The sequence below is a fragment of the Columba livia genome, chromosome 1, assembly GCF_036013475.1.
Source record: "Columba livia isolate bColLiv1 breed racing homer chromosome 1, bColLiv1.pat.W.v2, whole genome shotgun sequence".
NCBI classification, from domain to species: Eukaryota; Metazoa; Chordata; class Aves; order Columbiformes; family Columbidae; genus Columba; species Columba livia.
Genome location: NC_088602.1, coordinates 30,910,899 through 30,938,454, shown reverse-complemented (window position 1 = coordinate 30,938,454; position 27,556 = coordinate 30,910,899). Strand labels below are relative to the sequence as shown.

Here is a 27,556-nt window from a genome sequence, read left to right as displayed (position 1 = left end):
GGGGGCATGGGCTTAAACTCTACCAGGGGAAATTTAGGCTGGATATTAGGAAGAAATTCTTTACAGAGAGAGTGATCAGGCATTGGAATGGCCTGCCCAGGGAGGTAGTGGACTCGCCGTCCCTGGAGGTTTTTAAACTGAGATTGGACATGGCACTTAGTGCCATGATCTAGTAAACGGACTGGAGTTGGACCAAGGGTTGGACTCGATGATCTCTGAGGTCTCTTCCAACCCAGTCGATTCTGTGATTCTGTGATTCTGTGATATGTGCAAGGACATGACAGTCTCCCCCTACACACATGCCCACCCCAGCCACATGTGCTGTAAGGTACTGGTAGATGAAACACAAACGAGAAAGGACTCGAGTCTCTGCTTCTGTCTTTTCCTGGGTAGAGGCATTAGCTCTGGTCTCACTCTTCTAAACAGCCATCAGGTTTCATGAAGTCTTTGAAAACACATCTTCAAAAAGGAACTACAGCTGTGCAAAACTGGGCAGGCGCTGATCTCTTCTGTCTGGTGACCAGTGACAGAACCCAAGGGAGTGGCAGGAAAATGTGGCAGTGGAGGTTCAGGTTGGACATTCGGAAAAGGTTCTTCCCCCATATGGTGGTGAAGCACTGGAACAGGCTCCCCAGGGAGGTGTCACGGCCCCAAGCCTGACAGTGTTCAAGAAGAGACTGGACAACACCCTCAGACACATGGTGTGAACTTTGGGGTTGTCCTGCGCAGGGACAGGAATTGGACTCGATGATCCTTGTGGGTCCCTTCCAATTCAGCTCATTCAGTGATTCTCTGATTCCCTTCAGAAATCAGATTTACAAGTGACTTAGAATTTTTCTTTCTACTATTGCATATGGATCAAAAAATTAATTTGCATATTATAAAGTGGTGAAATTGCTTGTTCAACAGAGAAACGTAAATGCCAGCTGTGGCCACCAATATGACAAAACGGAAGCAGAAAAGTTAAGGAACTGAAAATCTCAGTGAGAATATGAACACAGAGCAACAAATGCTCCTCTGTCGTCTTCTTCAATGACATTTCATCCACACTGAGAGTACACGTAACAGTTTTGCTAAATGACCGAAAAAATTTTATCATGGAAAAATCTATTTTGCAATAAAAGTTATTAGAAGTGTTTGTAATAACAGTAACTCAGCAATACATTTGGTATTTTATTCAATGCTTGCATATGAAGACTACGTTTGAAATGTCCAAACATAATTTTTTTGTCTGACAAAATCAATATAGACTGCCAGGCAAATAAAATAATGCAGTGGTTTCCATTCCATGGTGTATTTGCTAACAATATCTTCCCCCCACCTCCTTTCTTAAAAATAAATAAATATTTTTAAAGGGGTTTGGGTTGTTGGGGTTTTTTTTGTGTGTACTTAAGACATCTAACAACAACCAGAGGTGGCAGGGAGATGACAAATGAAAGGATCCGAAGAAATTCTAGCATTAAAAAAATAAAACTCCTGAACTCAAGACCTGAGGAAGAGCGGGAGGACTCCACTAGCAACATTTTCAAAAAGGAATAATCAATAAATAAATCTATCTGTCCCTTGGATCCTGGATTTACTGGGTATATAGGGAAGATGGGGCAAAAGTAAACATACACCTCCCACCATCTACAAAACTGAAAGAAAAGTAAAAACAAATAACTTCAGTAAGAGGAGAAATCTTCCACAGAAACTAACTCCCACAAGAGGTGACTCTGAGAGCATCAGATGATCTCTCTGGAGACCTGATTTTTAAACTCAGTGGCTGCCCTGCCCTACCTGTCAGGTTCAGACCGCAGTAGCGGAGCTTGGTTCCTGGGGATTTCTCACTGCTCTGTGATGCTCAGGCACTTGTGATGATTCACCAGCACCCGGGAGCCATAAAAATCAGAGGACTCACAAAAGCAGTCCCTGGGAACCACTATCCCATCTGAACCATGGACCACAAGAACACTATAATGACCTGCCAGCGACAAAGCTTCTTGCCGGTCCTTGCCAGTCAAAGGTCAGTTAAAAGGGTTTATATTTATCCCAAATTACTGCAAGACTTTCTATCATAACTCTTCTTATTTATAAGCAAGTTCAGTTATCTTAGTAGTTATCTACTAAGTTCTTGGCTTTAACAACAAAACTGTCAAGGACTTCCATGAACCAAATAATGAAAAAATATATTACTATTACTCTTTCTGCTGGCAAAAAGATATATTAGTTTCTTTTTTTTAAATCTAAATAATTAAGTGGGAGCAACCCAATTTGCCTTGCTACTTGCTGTCAGTTTTTAACACCTTTTTCAACTCCTTTCCTCTCAACAATACCATCCCAATTTTTCAGTTTTCTTCACACAACATTTTCCCATGCTTCCAATTATTTTCCTTCCCCATTCCTGGACCCCTGGAAACACTCTTCAGAGATGGCATTTGGCTCTACTTGCACTATCCCAAAGTAAGAGGTTAGTCACTGCAGCTTACGAGGCTGGTCACGGACAGTGTTCTCAGCATTATTTCCTATCTTGCTTGGATACACATGGCAATATTTTTTTTTCTTGTTTTTGTTTTCAGAAAATCCCCCCAAAATAAATCAGATGCATTGCATTTGCTTCCAGTATATAGGCACATCTATCAGGACACTGATCAATCTACAGCTGCTACTTTCTTCAGCATGCAAAAAACAGTCTCGATGCAATAAAATTATTTAGACCTCAGAAAAATACAGCTATACTCACTGACAACACTGAGACCAAGGAGACAGAAAGGTTTATGGATGCTGACCCACCTCAAAATCTATCAACTGGAGGTTGGCAATAAGCGTCACTAGAAGGCCACTGTTGTATAGCTCTTGAGCCAGCTGAGCCACGACTTCTGTGGGCGGCTCCTTGTCTGCGGTCCCACACAGAATTTCTTTCATTGCTTGCAGAGATTTTGACACTTCCTCTGATGCCTATTTGCCAGCAGATGCAGGTTTTGTTTGAAAAAAAGAAAAAAAAATAGCATTTTATTTTAAAAGACAAGCAGTTCAAAACAAAAGCTTCTAACCGTGCTTACAATGATCATTATCTATTGTAAAATGGTTAAATAATTTCACGTAATCACTAAGCCTGGAGCATCCACCCTGGATCCTGCAGGTCCTACACATACACACAGATATATGCAATTTAAAGACAGTGTGTCTTCATTAACAGACCAGGGGCAGGAGTGCAATTACTAACCAGCACTAGAAAGATCCTTTAAGGCTTTGGAGGCAGGTGCTGCCCCACAGAAGCAGCAGCACTTGGACCATCTCTCCCCACATCCTCCCCAGTGAGGTCCATCAGCACGTGTGGGGCAAGAGGTGCCAGACAGAGGTACCAAACTGGCCGGCTTCTCCTGTTGGCAGAGTGGCTGCTGTGCTGCTTCCCCACCAACTGCTCACTGATGGACTGTCCTGATTCCCCTACTGGTAACCCAAATAAATCCTTGTACCCCTACCAGCTTTGCATTGCCATCACCTGTTTCTCCTCATCATGTGTGGTTTTGGCCAGCATCTCCTGCAAGGGATTTGCCTACTGAGCACCCAGGCATGCCAGTCTCAGGTTGGGAAATTAATTAAATTAAACTATTTGCTTTAGGAAAGCTCCTTGCCACCAAGCAAACTAAAATCAGTCTTTCATCTCTTACTCCCACCTAGTGTATACTAATTTCGTGCCATGTTTCAGGTACCTAATGTAGAGGACAAATCAGGAATTACCTTACAAAATGTCTTGAACAGAAAACGAAAGAGCAACGTGTATAAACAGGTAACAGTTTGGCGTTCGTGGCAGTCAGCAGGTTTAAATCAGATGTGAATTATACCGTCCCACTTCCCACGGGAAACGACTGCTGGCCACAGCACGGCAGCTCTGGCTCACCCTCCTCTCCCAGGTTTGCTCCACTTTGTATAAATAAAGACTCATGGAGCAAAAGTGTTATTTTTTTCATGTATGTGTGTGTGTGCGCTTTAAATCCCACCTGCTCTAGCCATAGTGCTATGGAGACAATGACTCTTTCTGGGTCGGGGTATATTTAACACACGCGTGACCCGCAGAAACGCTGGTTGGATTTTTTGGCAGAGAGTGGGAAGGAAGCAAGGGAGAGGTTTGAAAGCAAATCTGAGAATGGAAGGAAAGTGCCAGGCAAGATAGTTAAAGATGCTGAAGATAGGACAGCATTTCACGCCTATATTGCAAAACATTTATTTGAAATGAGCATTTTGTTAGTTTAGCAGGGACGGGAAAAAATAAATAATCAAGAGACACAGAGAAAACGCAAGAGTCATTTGTAAAAGCTAAGCAGACATTAATGGATGTTCAAAGCCAGATCAATAATTTCAATACATCTCCCACATACCTGAAAGGAAAAATGTCATGCTTTGAAATACCACCCCATCAATCTGTATAAAATAACCCCACAGTGCTGCAAAAAGACATCCCTCAACTGCTGATCTCCCAACACTTTAACGCTGATTTAAATCGCAGATTAGTCAATAAAAATCCTAGAAAAAGCCTAGAAATTAAAAACAAACAAACAAAACCCAACGAACAAAAAAAACCCCCACCACAACAAAACCAAACAACAACCAAAAAAGCCACCTTCACATTACATCTACCTGGAAGATTCAAGCATTGATTTTGTGCAGCATAAATGTTCTCCCCCAATCTGTTTGTATCTGCTACGTGAGATAGGTCAGCATGAGCAGCATGTAAATGAATATGACTATGTGATAACTTTGACCACAGCAGAAGTCTTGTTGTTCTTTACTGTTGCTCAGCAAAAGAGCCTATTTTTACCTCAATGTTAGTGGTATGTCACCAGAGATATCCCACAGAGTCCAGATGGGATTAACAACAGGGGTGCTATCTTGGAAACTAAAGCTCTAAATCTTTATAAGAGCTGTGCAAATATTTTCATATCAAAGGAAAAAGCCATACATTCTGCTGGGCAGGGTGTGAATATCTCTGACATTCTGTGGTTTAAAAAAAATACATTCCCTTTCAAGTATATGTAGTTCTTTGTGATATGTAGAAAAATGTCTGCAACACCCAGCTTTAGGTTTAATTATCAAAAAAGAGGCCAAAAAGTAAAGCATTGCAGGAGAAAAAGAAACCACAGAACACCCCGGTGTTGACAGGCACAAATGGGCACAATAGTTGTATTTCTCTAATCACCTGCCATCCCATCTGCTCATCTTCTTGGCTCTTCTACATGCAATTTACATTTAGTGTTTAACTTCCTCCCCCTTCATTTCCTCTGGATGGTCTGTGGTTTGACATTCAACCCACCATCAAAAGCTATTCCCGGTCAAATCTAAGGACTGCTCTTCTGTGCCTACTCCTCATCATCTATCTGGAGAATAATCCTGAACACAGATTCTTAAATTAACAGCCACTTCTAGCTTCCACTTTGACATTTCCACTTAATCTTACAGCATTTTAAAAATAATACCGTAAGCATATAAGCACCATTTCTGGGATAGAAGCTTGCTCAAGACTCAGAAGAGAGAGGGAAAAAAAAGAAGACATTCCAAGATCCAAAGGCCTGAGATCTGTCCAAAACAAATAACAAAGCAAATACATTACCTTGAACATATGAAAAATACAAGATGACAGAAATATAGCTGCAGAACGGCTTGTTGTAAGAAGCCAGACCAGTCCTGACTCCCTTTAGGAAAATTTGCAAAACCCAACAAAACCCTCAGCAGCACATCCTTTCCCCAACAATGTGGCAAATAGAATTTTGTGATTAAAAAACCCCACAGATTTGCTAAAAGCTCCAAAATATATTATGACTTCCATACTACTGCTTGTTCTCCACCAGTGGCAACAGCAACAATAGCAGAATGCTGCAACTCTCACTTCAGCAGAAGTTATAGAGCAAAATAAAAGGTTACGTGAAATATCTAAGCACTTTAAGCCATTCGTCTCGTTCTTGCATTTAAGCACAATCTTATTTCCAGAAGATTTTCCTTTTGTCCTCTAGCTATGGGTCTTTTATATCATGACTGAGTTTGTGTTGTTATATTTAGAGAAGTCGGTGATGAGCAGAAGGAAAAAAGAGGGAGAGGAGATAACTGAACACAGAATCCTAAACTGAACAGCTTATATATATTATATACAAATGTCGAAAGTGAGATAGGCTGAACTTTGGACAACAAAAATTGCAGACAGGGACAACAAAGCACAAAATGAACTGCAAGCTGATTTATACCACATGCATTTATTTAACATTTGCATTGCTGTCACTGTACAGATATCAGAATCTTGACCTCCTAAAGCAACTCACTGTTTTCTAGTCTACAGGCATCTCAGTTCACAACATTCAAACTTGAGAGGATCCAATTTCACCACAGAATACTAAAATTCAAGGTGGGTACATGGGTAACTCACAAATGAATGACAAGTTGATTTGCAATAGCTGTGTAAGGGGGCTGAAGGAGAGCACAACCCGCACCGATCCAGGCAGCGAAGGCAAGATTTTTTCAGTGATAGCATTTCTTCTCTACTTTGGCCCAACACTGGACTAACAAGTTTTTTCCAACAAGAAATAACTCTTTATCCACAGAACATAGTTTATAGTGACCAGCAACTGACAAGAAGCTTCTGGGTCCATTTATAAATATAACATTTTGTGTACACGTGGAAGTCTAACAATTCTTGTATCACTTTGCTAACCCTACTGGACTAGATGACACACAATAGGCTTGGAGCTTGAGAACTGACAGCATAGATAAGCACATACAATGTTTTTAAGTTAAATTACGAACATACTCGATGACCCCTGCTTATAAAGTTGCGAGTTTGTCAGTGTTCATGTGTCTCTCCAAACTTACCAACAGCTTCAACAACAAGAGATGGAAACTTTTATGAGTTGAAGATACTTGGTCTCAAGCTTATTTTCCTCATAGATGAAAGTCTTGTCATTGTTGACTTAATGCAATCATAACACAAAGACAGGAGCTTACGAAGACATTGTTTCCTGAAACTCTCTATTTTTAAAAAATTTTTCCTGAAAGACCTCAAGACTCTTCTCTCCACAACGTAACACACATGTGAAGACCAGTTGATTTTGTTGCAACAGTCCACTCTTTATTAAAGAATGGATAACACTACTATTTCACTACTACTGAAATATTTCCATACTCCAGTGTTGATCTTCCTTGCCCACAGTGCTTATATATTGAGTTCTTCAGTTTAACTTGCTCTGTGCAGTCTAGAAGACAATTTCTGAGTTTTATCCATTTTTTTGACTGATCTCTACAGCAGGGCCAAAGAACATGACAAGGTCCTTAGGGCAGTAATTTAGCATTATTGAGGAATGCTGTCAAAGAGTTAATTTTTTCCCTATATTCCACAATTATACAAGACAGTTTGTTTTGTTTTTTTCATTAAGGGATTACAAATAAATCCTCCAAGACTTAAAATTTCTCTTCTAAAATCTTCCAGAGAGATTTTTAAAAGTAGCATGGAAGGCTAAAACAAGGGTCTTATCTGTTGTTTATGCAGAAAGCAGGATTTTTATTTCCATATTACAAGAGCTGGGACTTTCCATACTCAAAGGATAAACTGGTTTAGCTCCAACGCTGCTTCTGTGTGATACAGCGAAGCAAACAAAGCAGATCTTCTGGTTCAGAAATCAAAACTTCATAAAGGCAGTTTTTTAAAAACCCGATTAGCACACCGTAAGATCCTTTACCAAGAATCCCCAACATCAGCAACTTAAATTTCTACCTATTCCAACTGGCTTAATAAAAGTTGCCTCTACTTATGAACTTTACCCTTCCCCTCTTCTTAGCTACTTAGAGCAATTTCACATTTATCTTACAAGTGCCAATATTAAGTACTCGTGATCCAGACGTAATAAGCTTGCCAGAAGGACAGAGAGATGGATCTCCTGTTGTGCAATGTAGATTCATTGCACCTTTTTAATCCTCTGCAAGAAAGATGTAAAAAAAAACCCCACCAAACAACAAAAGAACAAAAGGAGAAAAGTATCAGGCCTTGAATAATCAACAGTCAGAGCTATTACACCTGAACTGCAACTTTTTGAAGCTTTCAGTAGGTTGTTTCTATTTTACCTCTGTTTCACCAACAGGTTAAAGGTTTCACATATATGGACATATGTTACAAGTCAGAAGGACTTACTCTCACTTTTATTTATCTGGGAACTTAATATAACATTTATGAGCAACCATAACAGTGAAGAAAAAACAGATTGCGCGAACTTCTTCCACCTTTCCAAACTCAGATACCAGACATACATAAGCAAAATACAGGATGCCCGACACTGGCATCTGTATAGCCATAAGGAAATCCTCAGTTGTTCACAAGAATAAGATGAATAGGATCATACAGCTTCTGTTTGTGTACCTAGCATATTTCCAGGGCAAAAATATCTTTCTAAACTGTTCCTATCTTGCACAGCAGCAGACAGTAACACACACAGACGCCTGCCAGTGTGATGTTAAATACTCCAATGTGTGATTCAGTGAACTGCCAGTATTCTAGGCTATACACTGCAACCAAAACCATAAGGCTCCTTGGTTTGGCTTTGTCTTGTTTTAGCTTACAGTCCTGCTTAAATATATTTGCACTGTGTGATTCAAACAATGTTTTTCTCCTAAAAGAAGAGTGCCAACACAACTCTATGTGCAACTGTAAGGACTCCCAAGATAAGCCATGAGCAGAATCCGAATCCAACATTTACACAGCTTCAGGATCATCCCAGCTGACTTATTCTTGGTACAATTTCATGCTAAATGGATATATAGGAAAAAATTGTGGACATTTAGGACCAGGAATTTTGTAATTTAGCAACATATTATGGCCTAGTACCCAAGGAACCTGGCAAAGACAATTTGGCCAAGGAAGCACATCAGGGAAGCACCTTTTAAAAGGTCTTATGATTAAATGGAAGTGACAGGCTTGCCTCACCTGGACATAAATTCCTTTCCCACTGTTAATCCTGCATATAAGACAGAACTACAGGTTGTAAAGTCCTTAAAAATATTTAAAAAAAAAAAAAAAAAAAAGGGGGCAACCAGAAGAGACAGGTTTTAAACCAGAACCTGATAGCATCTGGAGCTTCTCCCCTCTCTAGAGCAGCAACAGGCTTTAGCAAAACAGGGAAGTTGAAAAATGAAACGCTCCCAAAAACACCAGGACATGCAGAGCGAGAAGGAAGTGGTGCCAAACCCTTCTTATCTCACTCGCTTCGTTTCAATGTGCAGCAAAGAAGTTGAAGGCAATTTTGCAACTGACTTTGGCAGCTGCAGAATCGCACCCAGGGGCATTTGCCTTCCCAGTAGTCAGGCAACTGTTCTTCTACGCAAATTCACATCACGTCCTCTGCACGCACCTCATCTCACACACCAGTCCCCAGCCGCTTTATTAGCACGGGGCGAGCAAGGTGAACAGGAGCCGATAGCGGTTTCATTGTTGCCATGTAAAAAATCAGGATTTATCAATATAAATATTTGTTCTGGAAATCTGAAAGTCTTTTAACTGTAGCTTTATTTAAAGGCTGCTCTCCTGATCCTTCTGAACAGTACACAGAGATGAAACAGAGGACAGATTACAGTGACCTACCTAAACAAGCAGCCTCATTAAATATATTTAAGTGAAAGGAGAAGACGCTAGACACTTCAGGTTATTTTACAACCAGCTTCACTATGTTTCTGAGCATTGACTAAGGGCGTTGCAGCCTGCAGTTCTGCCAGGAAACACTCAGCACAGTGCCCTGAACCAGCTCTAACTCACTTGGCCTCAGCTTCCACAACGAAGCCCAGTCTTGGACCAGCTATGCCAGAAACTGCAAATCTTTCAGCCCATCTAGGCCAAGCGCAAAGATTAGGCCAGGTTTCAACTGACCCTAGACCCATTTGCTGTTCTACGTTAAAAGCCTGTGACATTTTGAAGGCTTTTTTTGCAGAACGGGTTCAGAAAATGTTACCAAACCTGTATGCGCCACAGATGGCACTGAGTCACGGATGCCGCACCCAGAGGTGTGTGGTTGGCAGCGATGTGCTCAAGGACATCCTTCAGTGACATGCTGGATGCCACCTGCTCTGCTTTGTGCTGACTGGGCTCGGTGGCTGAACAGGAGACTCTAAGAAGTCAAGATATCACCCCAGTTTTGTGAGATAGTTCAGGTATCCTTGCTATTAATGTTCTTTTACAACATCCATCAACAAAAGACATGGCAGCAGGTCAGTAATCAATGAAGCAGCGTGACCAGCGTGTCACATGCTGTCCATTCGTCCTCACGTTCAACAGATCTGTCCACTCCTGCTCCCTGTTTACATGTATCCTCCAAACGCTACAGGAGTTCGTGCCAGAAAGAAGGATGAGAGTCTAAGCTCTAAAGGCTTAATTTCATAGTTATTTAAATACTTCCCTGCTTTTCTAGTTAATTCCAGAACAGGTATTTCTCACTAAATCCAAGCACAGTTTGGTCTACCTGACTGAGATTAACTTTTTATGATATTTATAGAATTCTGTAATAAAGCATAATTAATTGTTCTTCACCGCATCAAAGCCTGAAAAAGGATGTCAGCAATTCTGCATTTCACAAGAAAACCTTATTTATTTCAGACGTTGGAAGGGAGAAGGATGCTTGTTAAAGAAGGATTCAGTCCATTTTTCCAGCTCAGTCTTACCATACTTAATCCCCCAGTTATTACATTTGATTTGCCAGTGCTGCAATATCTTATTTAAAATACACATTATTTTAAAAAAATTCAAAAACAAGGTATTAGAAAGAGCAATTCAGAGGAAGAGGAGCCACGTGTGGTGGCACTTTTTAACTAGTGGTCTATCAATCCCACAAGAATGTAGCTAAGAAAATTGCAAACAAACAAAACAACCCACCCATAAAATAAAAGTATGAACCAAACATTAAAACTTAGCCTACTTTTCAACTGAGAATGTTTAAAAAGCATTATGGCATTACTGCACATATTAATAGGGTGTTTTTTTTTAAAAAAAAGGACACATGGAGGAACTGGGTCAAATTCAATCCTTATCTAAGACAAGTGCTAGCATAGTCAATAGAATTTAGTCAAAGTCTGAATGGATCCGATTCTACAACTAACAAAAAGCATCATTAAGAAAGAGTACAAACTTCCGTATATTATGTGTGTGCATGGAAATGTGTCTCGGGAAATATGTGTAATTGCCTTTATACCTACAAGTGGCTTCTCTGCATCCCATCTATAAAGTTGTGTCCTCCCCGCTCTTCCCGTTACTCAGAAAGTCTTGACTGATCTGCTGCAAAGCTCCAATTACCTACCTACCGCATAGCTTGGTAGGAACGATCATTTCTGCATTATCTAAAAACAGCCCCTCCGAGGCACAGATGGTTCCTGAAGAAAGTTGCACTAAGTTGTATTAGAAGCATCAACCCTCTCCCTGTTCAACTTTGCAGCGCATCCCCCCGCCCCAGCTGCCCAAGGCATCTTCACCCCATATTTATGAGTTCTCAACTGAGAAAGGAAACAAGGAGGTTCTCTGCTAGCCCTGCAGTTAATTTAGGCTTTGCCACACTTCTCTGCCAATTCCGGCTGTATTAGCAGCTTTTAGCTGTCTCAGCCCACATAACACACTGGCTGTGCTACAATAACAGCTCAATCGTCACAGGATAAATCTTGTTTAAGCATCCAAGGCAAGTCCTAGTTGGAAGCTATTCTGCATGCGACCAAAATCAGGGGTGCTATGGAATTGTACCCCAGAAGTCCTGGAAACTCCAGTTTTACGGTGAGGCAAAATGGCACTTCTCCAGTTCATATGGAAGACGACAAGGAGCCAGAAATCTGAAAAATCTGAGAGCCCTCATCACCAAACTTCTGCATTCATAGGCCCAAAAGGTCTAAAATCAGCTCTGGGATATCTAGTGCCTGTGGCTCTTGCAGGAGCCAGATCTCTGGGCTCTTTTATGAAAGTGTGACACATTTAATCTCCCTTTGGAAATAAAACTGGAGGCAAATTTTAAAACCTTGCCAGGTTTTGAAGAGCAGAGTGCAGCGCTGTGCTTTGGTTTTCTTTGCTTTTGTTTTCAGTTTAATTTATCTAATCATACTCATGAAAATACATTATGTTATTCATAAGTATTACTAAATGAGTAAGTATTGAAAATCTATGCACCTTTGAAAGTCTCCCCATCATTTTTTCTTCTTCAATTCAAATGTAAACAACACTTAAAAAGGGTTTTACTAAGCCCAGAAACCACTATGGATAGTAAGAGATGTGATGGGGTAATTATTTTTGCAAGAGTTATCTTTCCTGCCATTTTTTAAAGTTTATCATTGTCACAGTACTAAAGATATTCCTCATGATTTATTTCCCTAAACTCTGGAGAATTAATCTGGCTATTTTCTTTAACGGGTATTTATTTCAGGACAGCTCAGTGCAACACTTTCGATGAAAGGCAGCGATACTGGGCAGTCTCACATCTTCCCTTCCGAAGGGAGAAAGGCCCTATGTGCTTCCTCTGCGTCACACCGCTAAGTCCTGAGTCAACAAGCCATGTAAAGCAGATGTGTAAATACAACCCAAAAAAGGCTGCTTTCTTCACTTGCTGCTGAAGTGGCTGCCTTGTCCCCCTTTCCTTCCCTCGTCCAATCAGCCACATTCACCTCAGGAACAGACTACATCCCACAGCAATGAACTACAGCAGAAAATACTGAAAACAAACCTCCTCCTGCAAAATAAGCTTTGACATTAAATTCACAAGCTATTTCCATCCTAATATGCCAGGAGAACGTTCCCATATCTTCTGCTTTGTGAGGAAGACACACACCAGCTGTTTTGACTTTTATGCAAAATTTGCATTGAGTTCTTGATTTTCTAAGAAGTCTGAATTTCTCTGCCTTTGTCACTGACACCCAAAAAACCAAACCAGCTCAAAGCCAAAAATCCTGAAAACCACAACCCAGAGGAGTCATGCTGCAAAGTAAATCAAAAAGAAACCCAAGTCTAGAGCTTCTGCTTTGAATGTCTTCTTTAATCAGGCTCTGAAGGATGAATTCAGTAGGGCACGACACATTCTGTTGGTTTATTTAGTTACTTATTTTAAGTTTTAGTTCAGAGTCAAATCCTCTCAGTGTTTTGCAGTTAACTGAAGGTATTTCAGCATGAGACAGCAAGTACTAGAGGCCTCCCTGAAAGCTGTGTGACTGATCTTACATAATTAACGTACTCTGAGCTACTTGCTTTGAACCAAAAAATTTCAAGAGGATTTCACTAAGGGCACAAAGGGCTCCATGCCTACCTTTTGGGCTGGGTTCATTCTAATACAGGCTTCTGCACCAGGTGGGGGAAGCACAACATGCACACACAAACAGCAGCTTCACAAAAACTGTGTTGATGTCACTTATCAGATATTTCTGTTTCCAATGACATTCAGTTTTAAGCTAAAATAGTTTAGTTTTGTTATTAAAATCACATACTTCTTCGTGTACTTCTACTACAGTAATAATATAGAGGGCCAGAATCTCATATTTTAAAAAAACAAACAAACAAAACAAAACAAACGTAGCACAGATTCCCAATTGGGAGCATTTTGTATGCTGGGGCGCATCTTCTCAATGAATCACTGGAAAAGTGGGGAAAGTAACTCAGGTATGTGTCACAACATTAGAGGAGAGCAACAGAATTAGGAAAAACATAGCACTATAGTTAGAATACAAGTAGCACAGCCCATTTAGGAAAAGCTAGCACCCAGAAGATTGGAAAGAATGGATAGACATCTTTTTTATATACATCAGAATACATATAGGTTTGCTGTTTTATACAAACAATGTTCCTCAGAAGTAAGTTTAGCTCTGTGGGCACCTAAACATTAATTGCCAGTCTCATTTGATATCCTGCTAAAACAATTAATTGTATAATAGTTTTCAAATAGCCTTCTAAACTGTTTCACTAGATGTATTACTATTTGAAGCAGTAGATCACCCTTTGTTTTGGCTGAGGCTCCTAAATCTCAACATTTTCTGTTTGACCCCCAGATCTGTTGTACTTCATGCAAAAGGCCTCCGATTTCAGCAGAACCATTCAAACACAAAGCTACTCACATGTGCAAGTGCTTGCAGAATCACGGCAGTAAGCAAACACAATTTTAGTCCCTGTGTTCTACTGTTTCCCCAGCATAAAAACCTTATTGGTCTTCTACAGCTTTACCTCATACCTTGTCTGTCTTTTTGTCTTGTTTTTCCAATATGGCCATGTTTTCTTTCAGAATTTTCACAATCTCAGCAGGATTTTTGTGCGATTTACTAAACAAAGGCATGGTTTTTCTTCACCTGGATTTCTTCCTTCAGGATAGGACTGCCTTAAATCAAACAAGAAACAAAAATGGCTTTTAAGGCTTATGAGAAAATGCAATAAAAACACACAAAGACATCATGAACAAGAAAAGGATATGCCTCAGGCACTGTATTTTGCTTCAGCTACTCAGTAAAGCAGTAAAATTTCTCACATACAGTTACTGCAAGTTCATCAAGGATTCACAAGCCACTGTTACCATGTGGAAAGCAACTACTCAGCACCTCTGCAGGAGCTGGATGCTCCCTAAAGCCCCGACCTACAGGCCAGTGCTCCAGCAAGGCTGTGCCTATGTCCAAGGGTTGTTGGACACTGCATATCTGGCAGCTTCCACTAGATTTCTGATAGGGGTTTCTGCCAAAATTCACCAGCTTCATCTTGCTGCAGATAACTAACTGTAGACGCCAGCATATGAAGTGTCACTTGTTTAGAGCACTGCAAGATAAGGTCCCAGCTTCTCCACCATCACTCCTTCTTCTTCAGATGCTTCTCTTTCTCAGCCCAAATCTTCTCAAGAAGCAGCAGTTTAAGCTGTCCCCTAAGTCTGCAGATTTCAAGAACCTGTGGGTCAGATCTCACTTGTGTAAAACACTGCCTGAATTAAATAAGGAACAAAAGACCAGGCCCAAATACAGACACAAATGTTTTCATGACATTTAAATGAAAGACTGAGTATTTTAACAAAAATGGTTTTGTTTAATTTAAAACATTCTTCCTCTGTATGGTTAGAAGTGCAAACACCACATCACTGTATTTATACATGAAACAAACCAGGTAGCTTAGTTTCTACATAGCATTAAGTTGTGAATTCCCATGGGTTTTGCTGAGGGTCTGATACAAAGATCTAATGAAGTTAATGAACCGGATTAGGTGTTTAAAAGACGTATAGATGAAGTTCTTAGGGACATGGTTTAGTGCCAGTGTTAGGTTAATGGCTGGACTTGATGATCTCGAGGGTCTCTTCCAACCAAAAGGATTCTATGAGTCTATAGATGGGAATATGCTCTGGTTAAGGCAGCACCACCTTCCAGGGAAAGCCCAGTATCACTCTGGACTGCATTCCAGTTTGTACAGTAACAAAAGAGTGACCAAAAAAAAAACCCTCAATCACATGAAAGTACAAAATTCCAACCACAGACCTTACCAAAAAAATAAAAATCTATACAGACTCTGTCCTAACGTCCTATTAAAAACATTTCAAGTATTTTTGCAGATTATCTTTACTAGAACAGTTTGTAGACATGCAGGAAATATTTTTAAATGTCTTATTTCAACCAAAAATTCCTTTATGCCCAGAGTAAGTGAATTTGTGTATAGCTTCTTCTTTGTTCTTAGGTAGGTGAGTTTTACAGGACTATTTTCATGTTGAACATCTGAAAGCTCACCACTTTCAGATTGTCGTTTTTAAGTTCTTCACAATTCAGTTCAAACTCATTTTTATTTCTGCAGTTTTGGCTACACAGCCTTCACTCCTTGGCTGAGCTCTCAACTGCAGAGTTCTGCTCCCATGGAGCTCACAACCGCAAGGTCTGCCAGCACCATCCGAGCAGCAACAGAGTCACCTCAACCTGACAACCTGCAAGACTGAAGACGGGGTATACGAACAACTAACTCATCTGGGCACGTACAGCGACATACAAGCACTGGAAAAGACTGGAATGCCAGTATTATACAATAAATTAATTTTAAATGCTGCTAGCAAGTGCCAAGCACCCCGTAATCCCACACGTGTCGCAATTAGAAGATTAGTAATTCACAACAGACTTCCAGAAGGACTTGATTCTATATGTTTTTATTATCCGTGAAGACATGGCATGAGGATGTGAAAATGCAAAAGAGAAAAAGTCTGAGAGCAGGAGCTTAACAGACACTGCATTTCAGAAAGGAAGTGTTTTCATCCAAGGTAGGGTAGGTTTATCAGGTTGCTGAAGCCATCCTTTCATCTTCCCTTTCAGAAGTCTCCAGACAAGGAAGAGCAAAGGGGTAGCTAATTTAATTTTTAAATTGAAATACTGATGAGCTAGAGGTTGTGAGATTAAAAGAGTCCACATTTCTAACTGAAATGTTGACTATAAACATACTTTCCTGCAAAAAGGTAACTTACATAGCTGTCTACAGTATGGTGTCTGTATTTAAATAATCGCTAATTTTGCCATAAAACTCCAAAAGCCAGGCTGGTGCTTTTCCATTGTACAGTTCCAGTCTCACCATCAAGTCACCACAGCTCAGTGATAAAACAGCATTTCTCTTCACTTCATACCCTACCAATGTCCTGATCACAACAGCAAAATCACCAATAATACAGGAGGAAGGGACTCAAGAGATGGTTTATCTCATCCCTTGGCTGAACACATTCAGGTCTTTGCTTCACTTCATTTATCAGCCTTACATACAAAGCAAAGCATCTGCTGCATGCAAGTGGAAGGAGACAGAGAGAAAAAGCAGAAGAGCCCCAGACAGGCATTAAATCATCTTTTTTGATTTACCCCTTTTCAGGACACACTTCTTAACCCATCAGCATCTGGCAAAAGATGATCCATCACTTCAGAAAATACACACTGGCAGCTGCAGATTATGGCCCCTTTTGCTTCTCAATGCAGGAATCTCCCAGGGGGCACATGCTACTCAATTACAGGTAGAAGCAAATGGGGGCAAAGTCACTTTGCTGAGATTTGGGAGTTGTACTCCTTAGTCCTATGGCTGGGTATTCCATAAGGTGCTCATCAGTATTTCAATTTAAAAATTAAATTAGCTACCCCTTTGCTCTTCCTTGTCTGGAGACTTCTGAAAGGGAAGATGAAAGGATGGCTTCAGCAATCTGATAAACCTACCCTACCTTGGATGAAAACACTTCTTTTCTGAAATGCAGCGTGTCTGTTTAAGGTTATTCCACATGGCAAAACAGCTCCAGCTTTGCTCCTCATGACTGGATTCTCTAACTTCAAAGGAAGCATAAGCTTTGCTAAAGCTCTTAACACAGCTGGGGCATTTCTGCCCATACTGCTCCTTAGATCAGCTCTCCACTCACCAAGCTTTACTTGGAAAGTCTTCTCTTCGGTAGAGGCACTAATTTGGTTTAAATTCCCTATTCCTTTCATCACCTATTTTCAGTTCATTTTTTGGAACTCTTGTGTTTTTTCAGGCATCTAGCCTTCTGTCAAGGTTGCTTGAAATTGGCCAGTATGTTCAGAAGCTACCATGTGAAGACAAGTAGGATGAGAGATGGACAGCATGACCACATAAGCTTCGTTTCCTCAAGAAATCAGTCTAAAAATAACTGAAATACAAAGACAAATTACAACTGACAAGAATGCAACACAGGCTTACCAACAGCAGCTCATACTGCAATCCCTTATAAACACATTTTTAGGCAGAGAAAACACTGCAGAATCCATGCATCTGACATGAAAATACACTCAGTTGAATGTAATTGAAAATAAACTAGTTGAAGGAAAATTACCATGTACAGGATGCCTGATTATCTGAAAAGGCAAGAGCAATTTGGAGATGGGATCTTATTTAGAGAGGCATGAGAATTAAGAGCCTACCCAAAAATTGCAGTGACTCAGAACAGGAAGATAGTATCAACACAGAAAAAGGACTGGAATATCACTACCTGAGAAAGTAGATGGGCTCAAGGACTGAGATAATAAAAACGGCATAAAAATTAAGAGTAACAAGTATCAGATAATGCTGGAAACAGAGAGGTGGTAGATGCCCCATCCCTGGAGGTATTCAAGGCCAGGCTGGATGGGGCTCTGAGCAACCTGATTGAGTTGAAGATGTCCCTGCTCATTGCAGGGGGTTGGACTAGATGACCTCTGAAGGTCCCTTCCAACCCAAACTATTCTATGAGTCTATGAATGTCTGCTCCAAGCTGAGGAGTCACCGTGAGAAATCACAAAGACAGGTGCCCCGTGACTACACTGGTATTTTACTGACAAGAGAAAGACAGACACAAATCTGTGATTAATTAAGAAAGTAGTGCATGTCTTCGTACAAAGTCTTGATGGAATTTTATATGGAACATTGTAAACAATCCTGAACACCTGCAGTCAAGTAAAACCAACAGAAGTTGGAGGGGGTGTAGAGAAGGACCCTCAGGTGGCCAGAAAAACAGGAAGCTAAAAGTGCTTGCCTTGGTAAGCTTAGAAGAAAAATACAGGGAAGCCCAAGAAGTTATTTCAGCTCAAATAACAATAACACTTTATTTACGCAGAACTGAGTGGCTATAAACTGCTGATGAATAAACTTAACCTGAAAATATGAAGGTTTCTCACTGTTGGAGCTTTAACATTTTTAAATTACCTCCTCTAGCAGGCTCACTACAGAGCATCTGTTCATAAAGTTTTGACGCTGTTGTCTGGCAGGAAGGGACAGGGCTCAATGAGCCCCTTTCTTTCCTACTTTCTTAGAAAACTAATGGTTATTCAACAGCATATGTTTTTATAACATCAGAAACACATCGTGGATGCTCCTGAATTCTTAACAGGGGACGAGCCAAATTTTGAAACATTTAGTTGTGATGATTTTGTTTCACTAGTGCTCTTGTGAGGAGCTTATGAGACCAAGGAAGAAACAGCTGTATCTCACCAGACCAACTCCTGGCCTCGGGGGTTGTCTCTCCCAGTTGTGGGGTGAACACCCCGGCACCGCTGCAGCAGGAACAATGGTTTCCAAAGCCTGATGTTGCCATCAGTATGAACGGGATGTTTCAGCCACCAGAGCTGGAGAGTCCAGCGCATTTTACGAGCCACATTTTCACAAAAGCACTTTCTCGGGGAATATGACTCCACGTTTGTTTGGGAGAAAAAAAAATGGTTTTATTTTAGGTAAGTAACAGAAACACCAAAAGGCAATTTTAAAGCGCCACTTTCCAAATGTTTGGCTGTTTCTGTTCAACTCAAAAAACGAAAAAGAAATATATATATCACACAGACTAAAGCAGCAAGTTGAATCCAGAAGTAGATGAGGTTTACGAGACGTGAGTTTTAGGGTATTCAGTAGCCTGTCAAAATTAATACAACATCCCTTCATACTCAGGGCATGCCTTCCCTCGGAGGCCTCCAACTCTGCAAACATTTAACCAAGATGGAAAGCACACTTCAAAAAAACCCTATATACCTGTTGTTACTCTGCTGTCTCTGCAAAGGGAGAAGCTGAAGCACAGAAAGATTAGAAGACCGACCCAAGGCCAACGTTAAAAAAAACCCAACCAAACAGTGTTTTTGTCAGGAATGAAAGGTAGATCATTCAACACCAAAGCCAGTGCTTTATCAGTCTTCAAAGTATCTCTTCCACCAAGTTATCTGCTCATAAAAGGAATGTACCAATAAAAAAAAAAAAATAGTGCATCTTGTGTTCTTTAATACAACTATAAAGTACACTAAGAAATTTGGTTCTGTTTATAAGCACTCTCCCCATTTTTTTTTGCTCTTAGTCATATACTGTCTCAGAAGATGACAGCCCAACTGAGCTTGTAAGCACGATGAAGGAAGAATACAGATGGTAACATCACTCTGCTCACCAGCCCATCCCACTATGAAGTTACTCAGTTCAGCAGCTCAGTCACAAACGCTTCCTCCTGCCCAGGAAGGTGACAATGAGGGCACGTCAGCCCATCCATGCACTCTTCGCAGATGTTCCTCCAGATAAGCCATTTGGTCTTAAAAAATTAATGAGTGAAAAAATTTCCTTCCTTTCAAATATCAGACATCTGTCTTGTCTTATTTCCTACCTTTCACCTACTTATTGATCAGAATTGAAAGATTTTATGAAAACCGCCTCAAGTTGAGCCAGGGAAGGTTTAGATTGGATATCCGGAAAAAATTCTTCACAGAAAGGGTTGTCAGGCATTGGAACAGGCTGCCCAGGGAAGTGGTTGAGTCACCATCCCTGGAGGTGTTTAAAAGATGCATGAATTACATTCTTAGGGACATTGGTTTAGTGACAATGTCAGGTCAACGGTTGGACTCAATGATCTTGAGGGTCTTTTCCAACCAAAATGATTCTATGATTAACTCATACTGGGTGAGAGCTTCTTTGATGAAAAAAAGAACTTCATTTTCCATTTACCTCAGTTTGCCTACGACTCATATATTTTGGGCCTGAACAAGCATGATTTCTTCATGATTTTGCCTTCATAATAAAAGTGATGCCTTATTCCCTCATTGCCGCCTTCCGCAATATTTGGGAAGGTTGTTGCAATTACAGAGTCACATACTCAAAACAGGGAATGGAAGTCATCTGATCACCTGGAGAAGTCAAATCCAAGGAATGGAAGCACTCAAAGAAATTAGTAATTCTGTTCTAAATTGAGTGCTTGAATGTTCATTCAATACAAAATGAAAAGCACATATGTCTCTCAGCAAACACATGGGATAAAATGAAACATCGAACAGCTCTCTGGTCGCAGAGGACACAGTTTGATAAACACTTTGTCCCATGACAGTGCCACTGTGCTCCACACCTATTCCCATCTCTACAGCCTCTGTTGGAATGGTACAGCTGTTCACAGGGCCACATGGTGAGCCAGGTCAGGGAACTGATCCAGGTTAACAAAAATAGGCTGGTGGGGAAATAAACGCTCACACAGGTTTTCAGTCCAGTTCTCCCCACAGCCTTACAAAGAGCTGTTCCAGCACAAGAGGGGAAGAAGAAGGTGGACGAGGTGTGTACAGAGACTAGGCTGCTGGAGCAGACGCTACAGGTCAGGAGTTCACCAGCCAAACCCAGAATGAGGTAGCGATGATGGGAAAGGGGCTATAAATGTGTGATGATACAAAACAAGACTGGAAGTTAATCTAAGTGTCTTGAGTGGTGTACAGAGCACAGACTACACTGGCACAGATAAATGCCAGAATTAAAGTTAGGAACTTCTTCAGTGTTTGACTTCACTGCCTACTGTCCTTTTATTGCAACAAGTCCTGTGCTATCATATCTGTTATTATAAAATATTTATGATAAAAAATATATGCACACTGCAATGCCAGGTAACATTCAGATTCTAAACCCATGCAGAAGCAGCATCTGCATTAACTACGGGGTTACCTGTGATACAGAGGTGATTGATGCAGGTGTGAGTATGGTGCTACAGGATTACCTGTGATACAGAGATACTTCCATCCATGCTAATAAACTAAATAGAAGCAGTAGGTTGCCTATGCTGAATAAAACTATAAAGACAAGAAACCAGCAGATTTACTGCCACTAAATATGCAGGATTGATGAATCAAGAATATCTGGGGTTCTTATTTCCATAAAGGTCTTTCAAACCTAAAATATTAAGAATTCAATTCCATGCCTAACTGTAGTCCATAGCAAAGTTCCCACAAGCTCAGTCATGCAGAAAGATGTCTCTGAAGTACACACAATTCCAAGGTAACAGCCCTTTAACAGCTTTTCACTTACTTAAGTAAAAGGGAAACCAAGTTAAATTTCCATTTCTAGTAGTAATCGTAATTATAGAAATAATGGAAATTGGTAATATAAATAACATAGATAGAAGCCAAGAAGGGCTGGGACTTCCTCTAAACCCATTAGCAAGGAATGTGAATACTATTTTTGCATTTTGTTCAATATTACTGAAAGTTACCCCTCCACACAGCATTCACTTGACCATGTCCTTAGCAAGCCTGCTATGTTACTTTCAATAGCTTCAAAAGACAACAAAATAATTTGCTATAGCAGTAATTTCACTTCACTACTAATATTAGCCCAAGAAAGAGCCTTTGCTAAGAAAAAAAAAATCCAAACTTCCCTTAAGCTCAATGAAAGCTCTACCTGACAACCACTTCAGGAATAGCCCATTGCACAGAATTAGCATTTCAGTTTGACAAGACCTAGCGACTGTAGATAACGAGATGGTTAATTTACATACGTTTCTTGTGGCAGTTCACACACGCTCATCTTCCTTTAATCTCTCACCATTACCTTCTGCCTTATGCAAGCAGCCACGCTCTCATTCCTCCACATCTCAAGAGCCAGTCTGCAGCTGCAGGCAGTCAGCGGAGAGGAACAAGAGCAATGATATATTGCAGATATTTTATTTTTGGAAACCGCACTGTAAATAAAGCCATTCCCAGAGATATTCCATGGACACGGAGCGCTCAGTTGCGGAGCCAGCGCCTTATGTAACAGGAGGAGTATTGTTTAGGGTCGCCTGCTCTAAAAAGCCACTCCTGGTAACACAGTTTACAAAGCTATAAAAAGCTAACAGCGTAACTATCGAGAAGAAGCAGACAAGCAGCTTATTACGACAAGGATGATGCTCGCTGGAAAAAAAGAAAAAAATAAAAGTTTCATTAAATTGCTTAACTTTCTGTTACTCGGCGGACATCATCTCGGCTGACACTTACTGTGTGCGGAAGGTGGGGGCTCCTACGCAGCCCGGCGCAGCCCCATGGCCAGGTGCTGAAGACAGCTCTGCCGCCTCCCCGCAGCCCACGCCGCCAACAGCCGCCTTCAGTTATCTTCCATTGAATTCCGCTTTATTTCCCCCCCGCGATGATTATCGACACGTGGCAGAGACGAGGGATCCCGCGACTCGGCCTCCCGCTCTTCTGCCCAGCGACTGCCAGCCTCTGGAAAAGCGTGAGAAATGCAGAAAGGATCGCTGGAACACGCACAGGCGCTCACAAGCAGCTGTAAATTTCCACTCCCCGCTGCCTGCGGCCGGACTGCCGGCCTCGCTCCGGCTCCTCGTCGCTCCTGCTCCAACTAGCTCCGTGCATGGGTGTGCATTTTCCACCCCCCTCGCCGCCCTCCCCGTTTTCCCACTCCCCTCGCTCGCCTGGCTCGCAGGCTCACACACCCCCAAAACTCCACGTCAGAGGAACGCGTGGAGAGGCGAAGGAAGAAGCGATCGCTCCGCCGAGAGATTTCTCTGGGGTTAAGGGAGGAGATGTGAGGATTTCGTATCACTTCAGTAAGTTTCCATTCCCCTCCGAAGTCTGTTGGTGCTGGGGAGGCATCGCTGATGGCTCCTCGCACCATCACGTGGCGGAGGCTGCTGGAATTAAATTATTCACCTTGCCGTCCTGCTGAGAATGCAAATAAGGGAGCCCAACAGCGGGCTGCTGTTACAAGATAATCATAAAATCAACATGCTCACGCACCACATCTTTCAGCAGCGTCCTGCCCGGAGAAGCTGAAGTTAAGCTGCTTCCTGCCCGACTACGTAACATGAAGATCTGAATACTTTTCCACAGTAATAAGGTGGTGGTGGTGGGGGAATCTGCAGTATACTCTAAGCAAAATTTAAATCCCACTGAAGAAATGCATTAGCCTAACATAGTTTTTCAAAGGCTAATGTGATGGCGGGGGGGGGGGGGGGGGGGGAGGGGGGAAGGAATCACACCATTAAAATATTTTGAAACAAGTACTACCAGCTATTACCAGGCATAGAAATACAGCAAAATGCAATTACAGGAATTTTTAATGCTTCACTTTTCTCTCTTGGCAGCTATTGCTCATCAAGCGCCACATATTCCCAAAGGGAATGGCAAGTGGCCTTCTCCCCCACCCCCTCCCTCCCCCGGCTGTCTAACAGGCGATGAGAGCAGGGAAAGGAGGATGCTTCACCAGCCACCACGGGCACTGCGGGGTGGGATTTCAGTCTCATCCTCACCCGAATCTCAGACAAGCCCCAGCGAGGATGAGAGCCCAGCATGCATTTATGCAGAGCTCACCAGCTCGGGGGGAGATTTCACCTCCCACCCCCCCTCTTCCTTACAGCAAAGCCCAACCGAAGTCCCACATTATTATCAATAATTCTGTATATTACAATGTTTGCCTGGGGAGCTGATCTCAGGCCCTGCCGCATACCAGCACTACAGTTGCATCAGATCTTAACTTAAGGCTCACCTGCAGTAGCTATTCACAGCCCTGCCTTAAAAGCAACAAAAAAAACCCATGAGAAACCTCATTTCTGAGCAATATAGCTAAACCAGCCACCTTTAAAGGGCTAACACCCTTTGCCAGTGATCTCAGCTCCTAACTGAGGCAAACAGGAGTACCCCAAATCCTCACTTCGAAGAGCCAAGAACCAGCAGCCTGCCAGGCTTTGGTCGCTCCCCATCCCCCCTGCTCCCTCATCCTCCCCATATTTGCTCCTGCGTTTGCACAGGAGGTGCTGAGCCGACCTCAGATCAGCAGATTTGTGCTCTAGACTTATCTGTAAAGCATGCCGTCGTCTGTGCTTACATTTTACCTAACAGATCAAGATACCTCAGTCCTGTGTTTTCAGGCTGCCCTGAACAGGGCTGGGAACAGTACTAGTGCTGTTCCTGCTGCACCAAGGGACACCAAGTGGCAGTATCTGCTCCAAACCTGTGGTAAGATACTCCTCCAGCACAGAACTAAAGGTTCCACGTTGGACACCCAGGCCAGGTTTCCTCTCCAGGTCACCACCAGAGAGAGCTCAGCGAGGGACGCTGTGGACACCAAGCTCAGAGCACGACAAGCTGCCTCTGAAGCGGCGGCATCTTTCTCCATGAGCTTAGCAGGCACATGTGCAACCAGCACAGGGTGATGTTTTGTGACATGAAGGACTTAGCGGGGGGGAAAATCCAGTGCCAGGCACCATTTTACGGGCGCCTCGCTCTGCCCCAGCTCGGCGGGGAGAGGGAAGGGGTGCTGCACCCCACAGCACCCTGGCACCTCACACCCACTCTGGGGTTGGCCTTTTCTTTTTTATCAGATATCATGGCCATTGGGTAAACGTCATAGCCAAAGTCAAATGATAAAAACCCTGCCCTTGGGCTACTTCTGAAGGTATCGGCTTTTTCTAAGGCAACACAAAAATCGAGCATATTATGTCATTAATTTGCACTTCTAAGAGACCAACTCCTTTTTCTCCTCTCCCAAGGGAAATTATATCCTTTCTGTAGTGCATCCACCACTACTTCAACAGGTAAAAAGACACCCTTCTGTCATCCCATGGAGTTCAGCGTTGGTGTGTGCTACCCTGCAGTTGAATAATCACCAAAAAAAGATGAAATAATCACAAAAAAGCTGATGTAGTTGCACGTTAAGGGGCCCCACTGGATAATCTGCGTATCACAGAGTTGCATTCACAGCAGATTCTCAGTAAGCAGCACTCTGAAAGTGTAAGAACTTTATCTAGAAAAATCACTATCCTCTGTTTTGGACTAAACATGACCATTTTCCTGTTTCTGAGGAGTAAACTGAATTTGCACTCAATTTTTAGTTCAACTCTGCCAATATTCTACCTGAGGAAATACTTCTGGACTTTAATAGGAGCCCTCTAGACACCAGGAGGGCAAGACACATGTCCACCCCCATCCCTGCATTGCAGCAGGAGAAACATCGCAAAACAGAGTAGCTAAAGGGGCAGGGAAAATAAAACCAAAAAACCCTCTGATTTTTGCAATACTGTTTCATCTTCTGTGCCGTTAATTCTCAGATGACAGGAAAAAGCCCTGCAGCATCCAACATGAATTAAGGCGTAATTACTTAGTGCTCCTACCTGTTATGTTTTTTGTTACCAAGAGGTTATTAAATAATTCAAAAGAAGTGTTTGCTTCAATTCATAATTTGTAGCCATCTCAAATCTGGAATGATGTAATTATGAACATCCAACAATTCTTTATAGCCTTAAAGTATACTGAAAAAAAATCTCTGTGCACTGCTAAAGAACTCCAGCCTCCACACACTTAAATTCCATTATATTTGTTTCCTTTAAAGCGAGCAGAGTCCTCAGGCTAAAGCATGGTTAGAGTACTTTTAGAGAAATGTTTGTCCTTGTTTTCATAACTTAATATCACGCCATCTAATAAAGACCAAAGGAAGGAAACCCCAGTCCATTATTCCTGCCCTTTCCATTTATTTTCTAAAGTGGAAAAGAGAAATTAGGGAGCTTGAACAATGAGTGTGGTAGCAATAAATTACAGAGGCGGATGATAAACACACAGTACATGTATATTAATTCTGCTCATTTAATCACCCACTACCATTCTGTCTACCTCCTCCGAGTTGACTTCCAGCATTCCAAAGCCCTAAGCAGTCTCAGAGAGTAACAACAAAAGATTTCCTTCTTTTCCCCCAAAACTGTTCAATTACAAGGCACCAGGCCATCAAAATTCTTCTCCACAGTGACAGCTTTAGTTGTGTAATACTGGAAGAGGAACTTTACAAGAAGATAAACTTTAGGATTCTAAAATTATTCCCCCACCCTCCAAAACCTGAAAACTAAAGAACTACCCCTCCCCGCCCCCCCGCCCCGCCATCACAGGATTTTGTCCTACTCTTACAGATCCCAAGATATCAATATTACGGCAATTTATCGGGGTGGGAGGGAACTAAAAACAAATTATATCATCTACATCATAAAGCTGTTACACTTTAACTCCAAGCATTTAGCTTTAAGACAAAGCAATATAAAAAGTGTGCCCAAAGTCACTTCTAAAACCTCATAAGAGAGAGACTTTACAGTAACTTTGTGTTTGTATGTTAATCTGCAAGCTTACAGATACTAATATTCCTCAGATCCGCTGCAAGAGAAACGTGGCCACTCCAAATTAGCACCATTAAAACCCATCTAATCGACCCCTAATACAAACACCCCCCCCCAACCCCCATATAATCTTGGAGGAAGACTAACTCAGGACTAAGCCTATACACAGATTCCCTCTAAAAAAAGCCACTAGCACTGAAAGGCAAATTAACCTTTGGCTGCCCATCCAAACACAAACAATTCAAAAAAAGGGTGTATGGTCTACAGAGGGGCGGGTGGGCTTCCCTACAGCCATTTAAAAAGCTTCTGGCCTCCCTCAGTACTAGGAAATTGAAATTTCTTTATTGACGCGTGGGGTGTCAGCGAGCAGCCAGAGGCAGCGGCCGACCTGTAGCTGCGTTTTAGCTGAAGTAGGCGGGAGGGTTTAAATGGATGCTTTGTATAAGCTGTTCCTTAAAATGCAAAGATGTCTTAAATGGTTTTCCCCTCTTCCTCCTCCAGGCTCCCTCTAGTGCTTTTAAGCACATACTGCCTTTCCCTTCCTGATTTATGTAAATATAAGCAGTTGCTAAGGCAATTTAATTTTTTTTTTTTAAGATCTGCTCTAACTCTAATAAACTGCTCAGGAAGATATTATTTATATATATATATATATTATATATATATATAATATTATATTATATTATTATTATTTACCGAAGATATTATTCACGTGTATGTCACTCCAGCGATCATTCACTGACACTGGTCTTTCT

At 41.6% G+C, this 27,556-nt stretch overlaps 1 protein-coding gene across 13 annotated transcripts in view; it reads right to left on the bottom strand.

Moving 5' to 3' along the window:
- Positions 1–27,556, bottom strand: part of CAB39L (calcium binding protein 39 like) — a 72,113-nt gene that overhangs the window by 29,820 nt on the left and 14,737 nt on the right. For 5 of the 13 annotated variants that reach the window (XM_065053628.1, XM_065053575.1, XM_065053605.1 and 2 more), the window contains exons 2-4: positions 22,684–22,908; positions 14,190–14,333; positions 2,773–2,937 (exon numbers count right to left, since the gene is read on the bottom strand). In XM_065053628.1, coding sequence (XP_064909700.1) covers positions 2,773–2,937; positions 14,190–14,291 — 267 coding nt within the window. In that variant the 5' untranslated portion in view covers positions 14,292–14,333; positions 22,684–22,908. Of the gene's footprint in view, positions 1–2,772; positions 2,938–14,189; positions 14,334–22,205; positions 22,600–22,683; positions 23,103–23,138; positions 23,597–27,556 lie in introns of those variants that run through there. The other 8 variants (XM_065053585.1, XM_065053596.1, XM_065053620.1 and 5 more) reach the window with 8 other exon arrangements.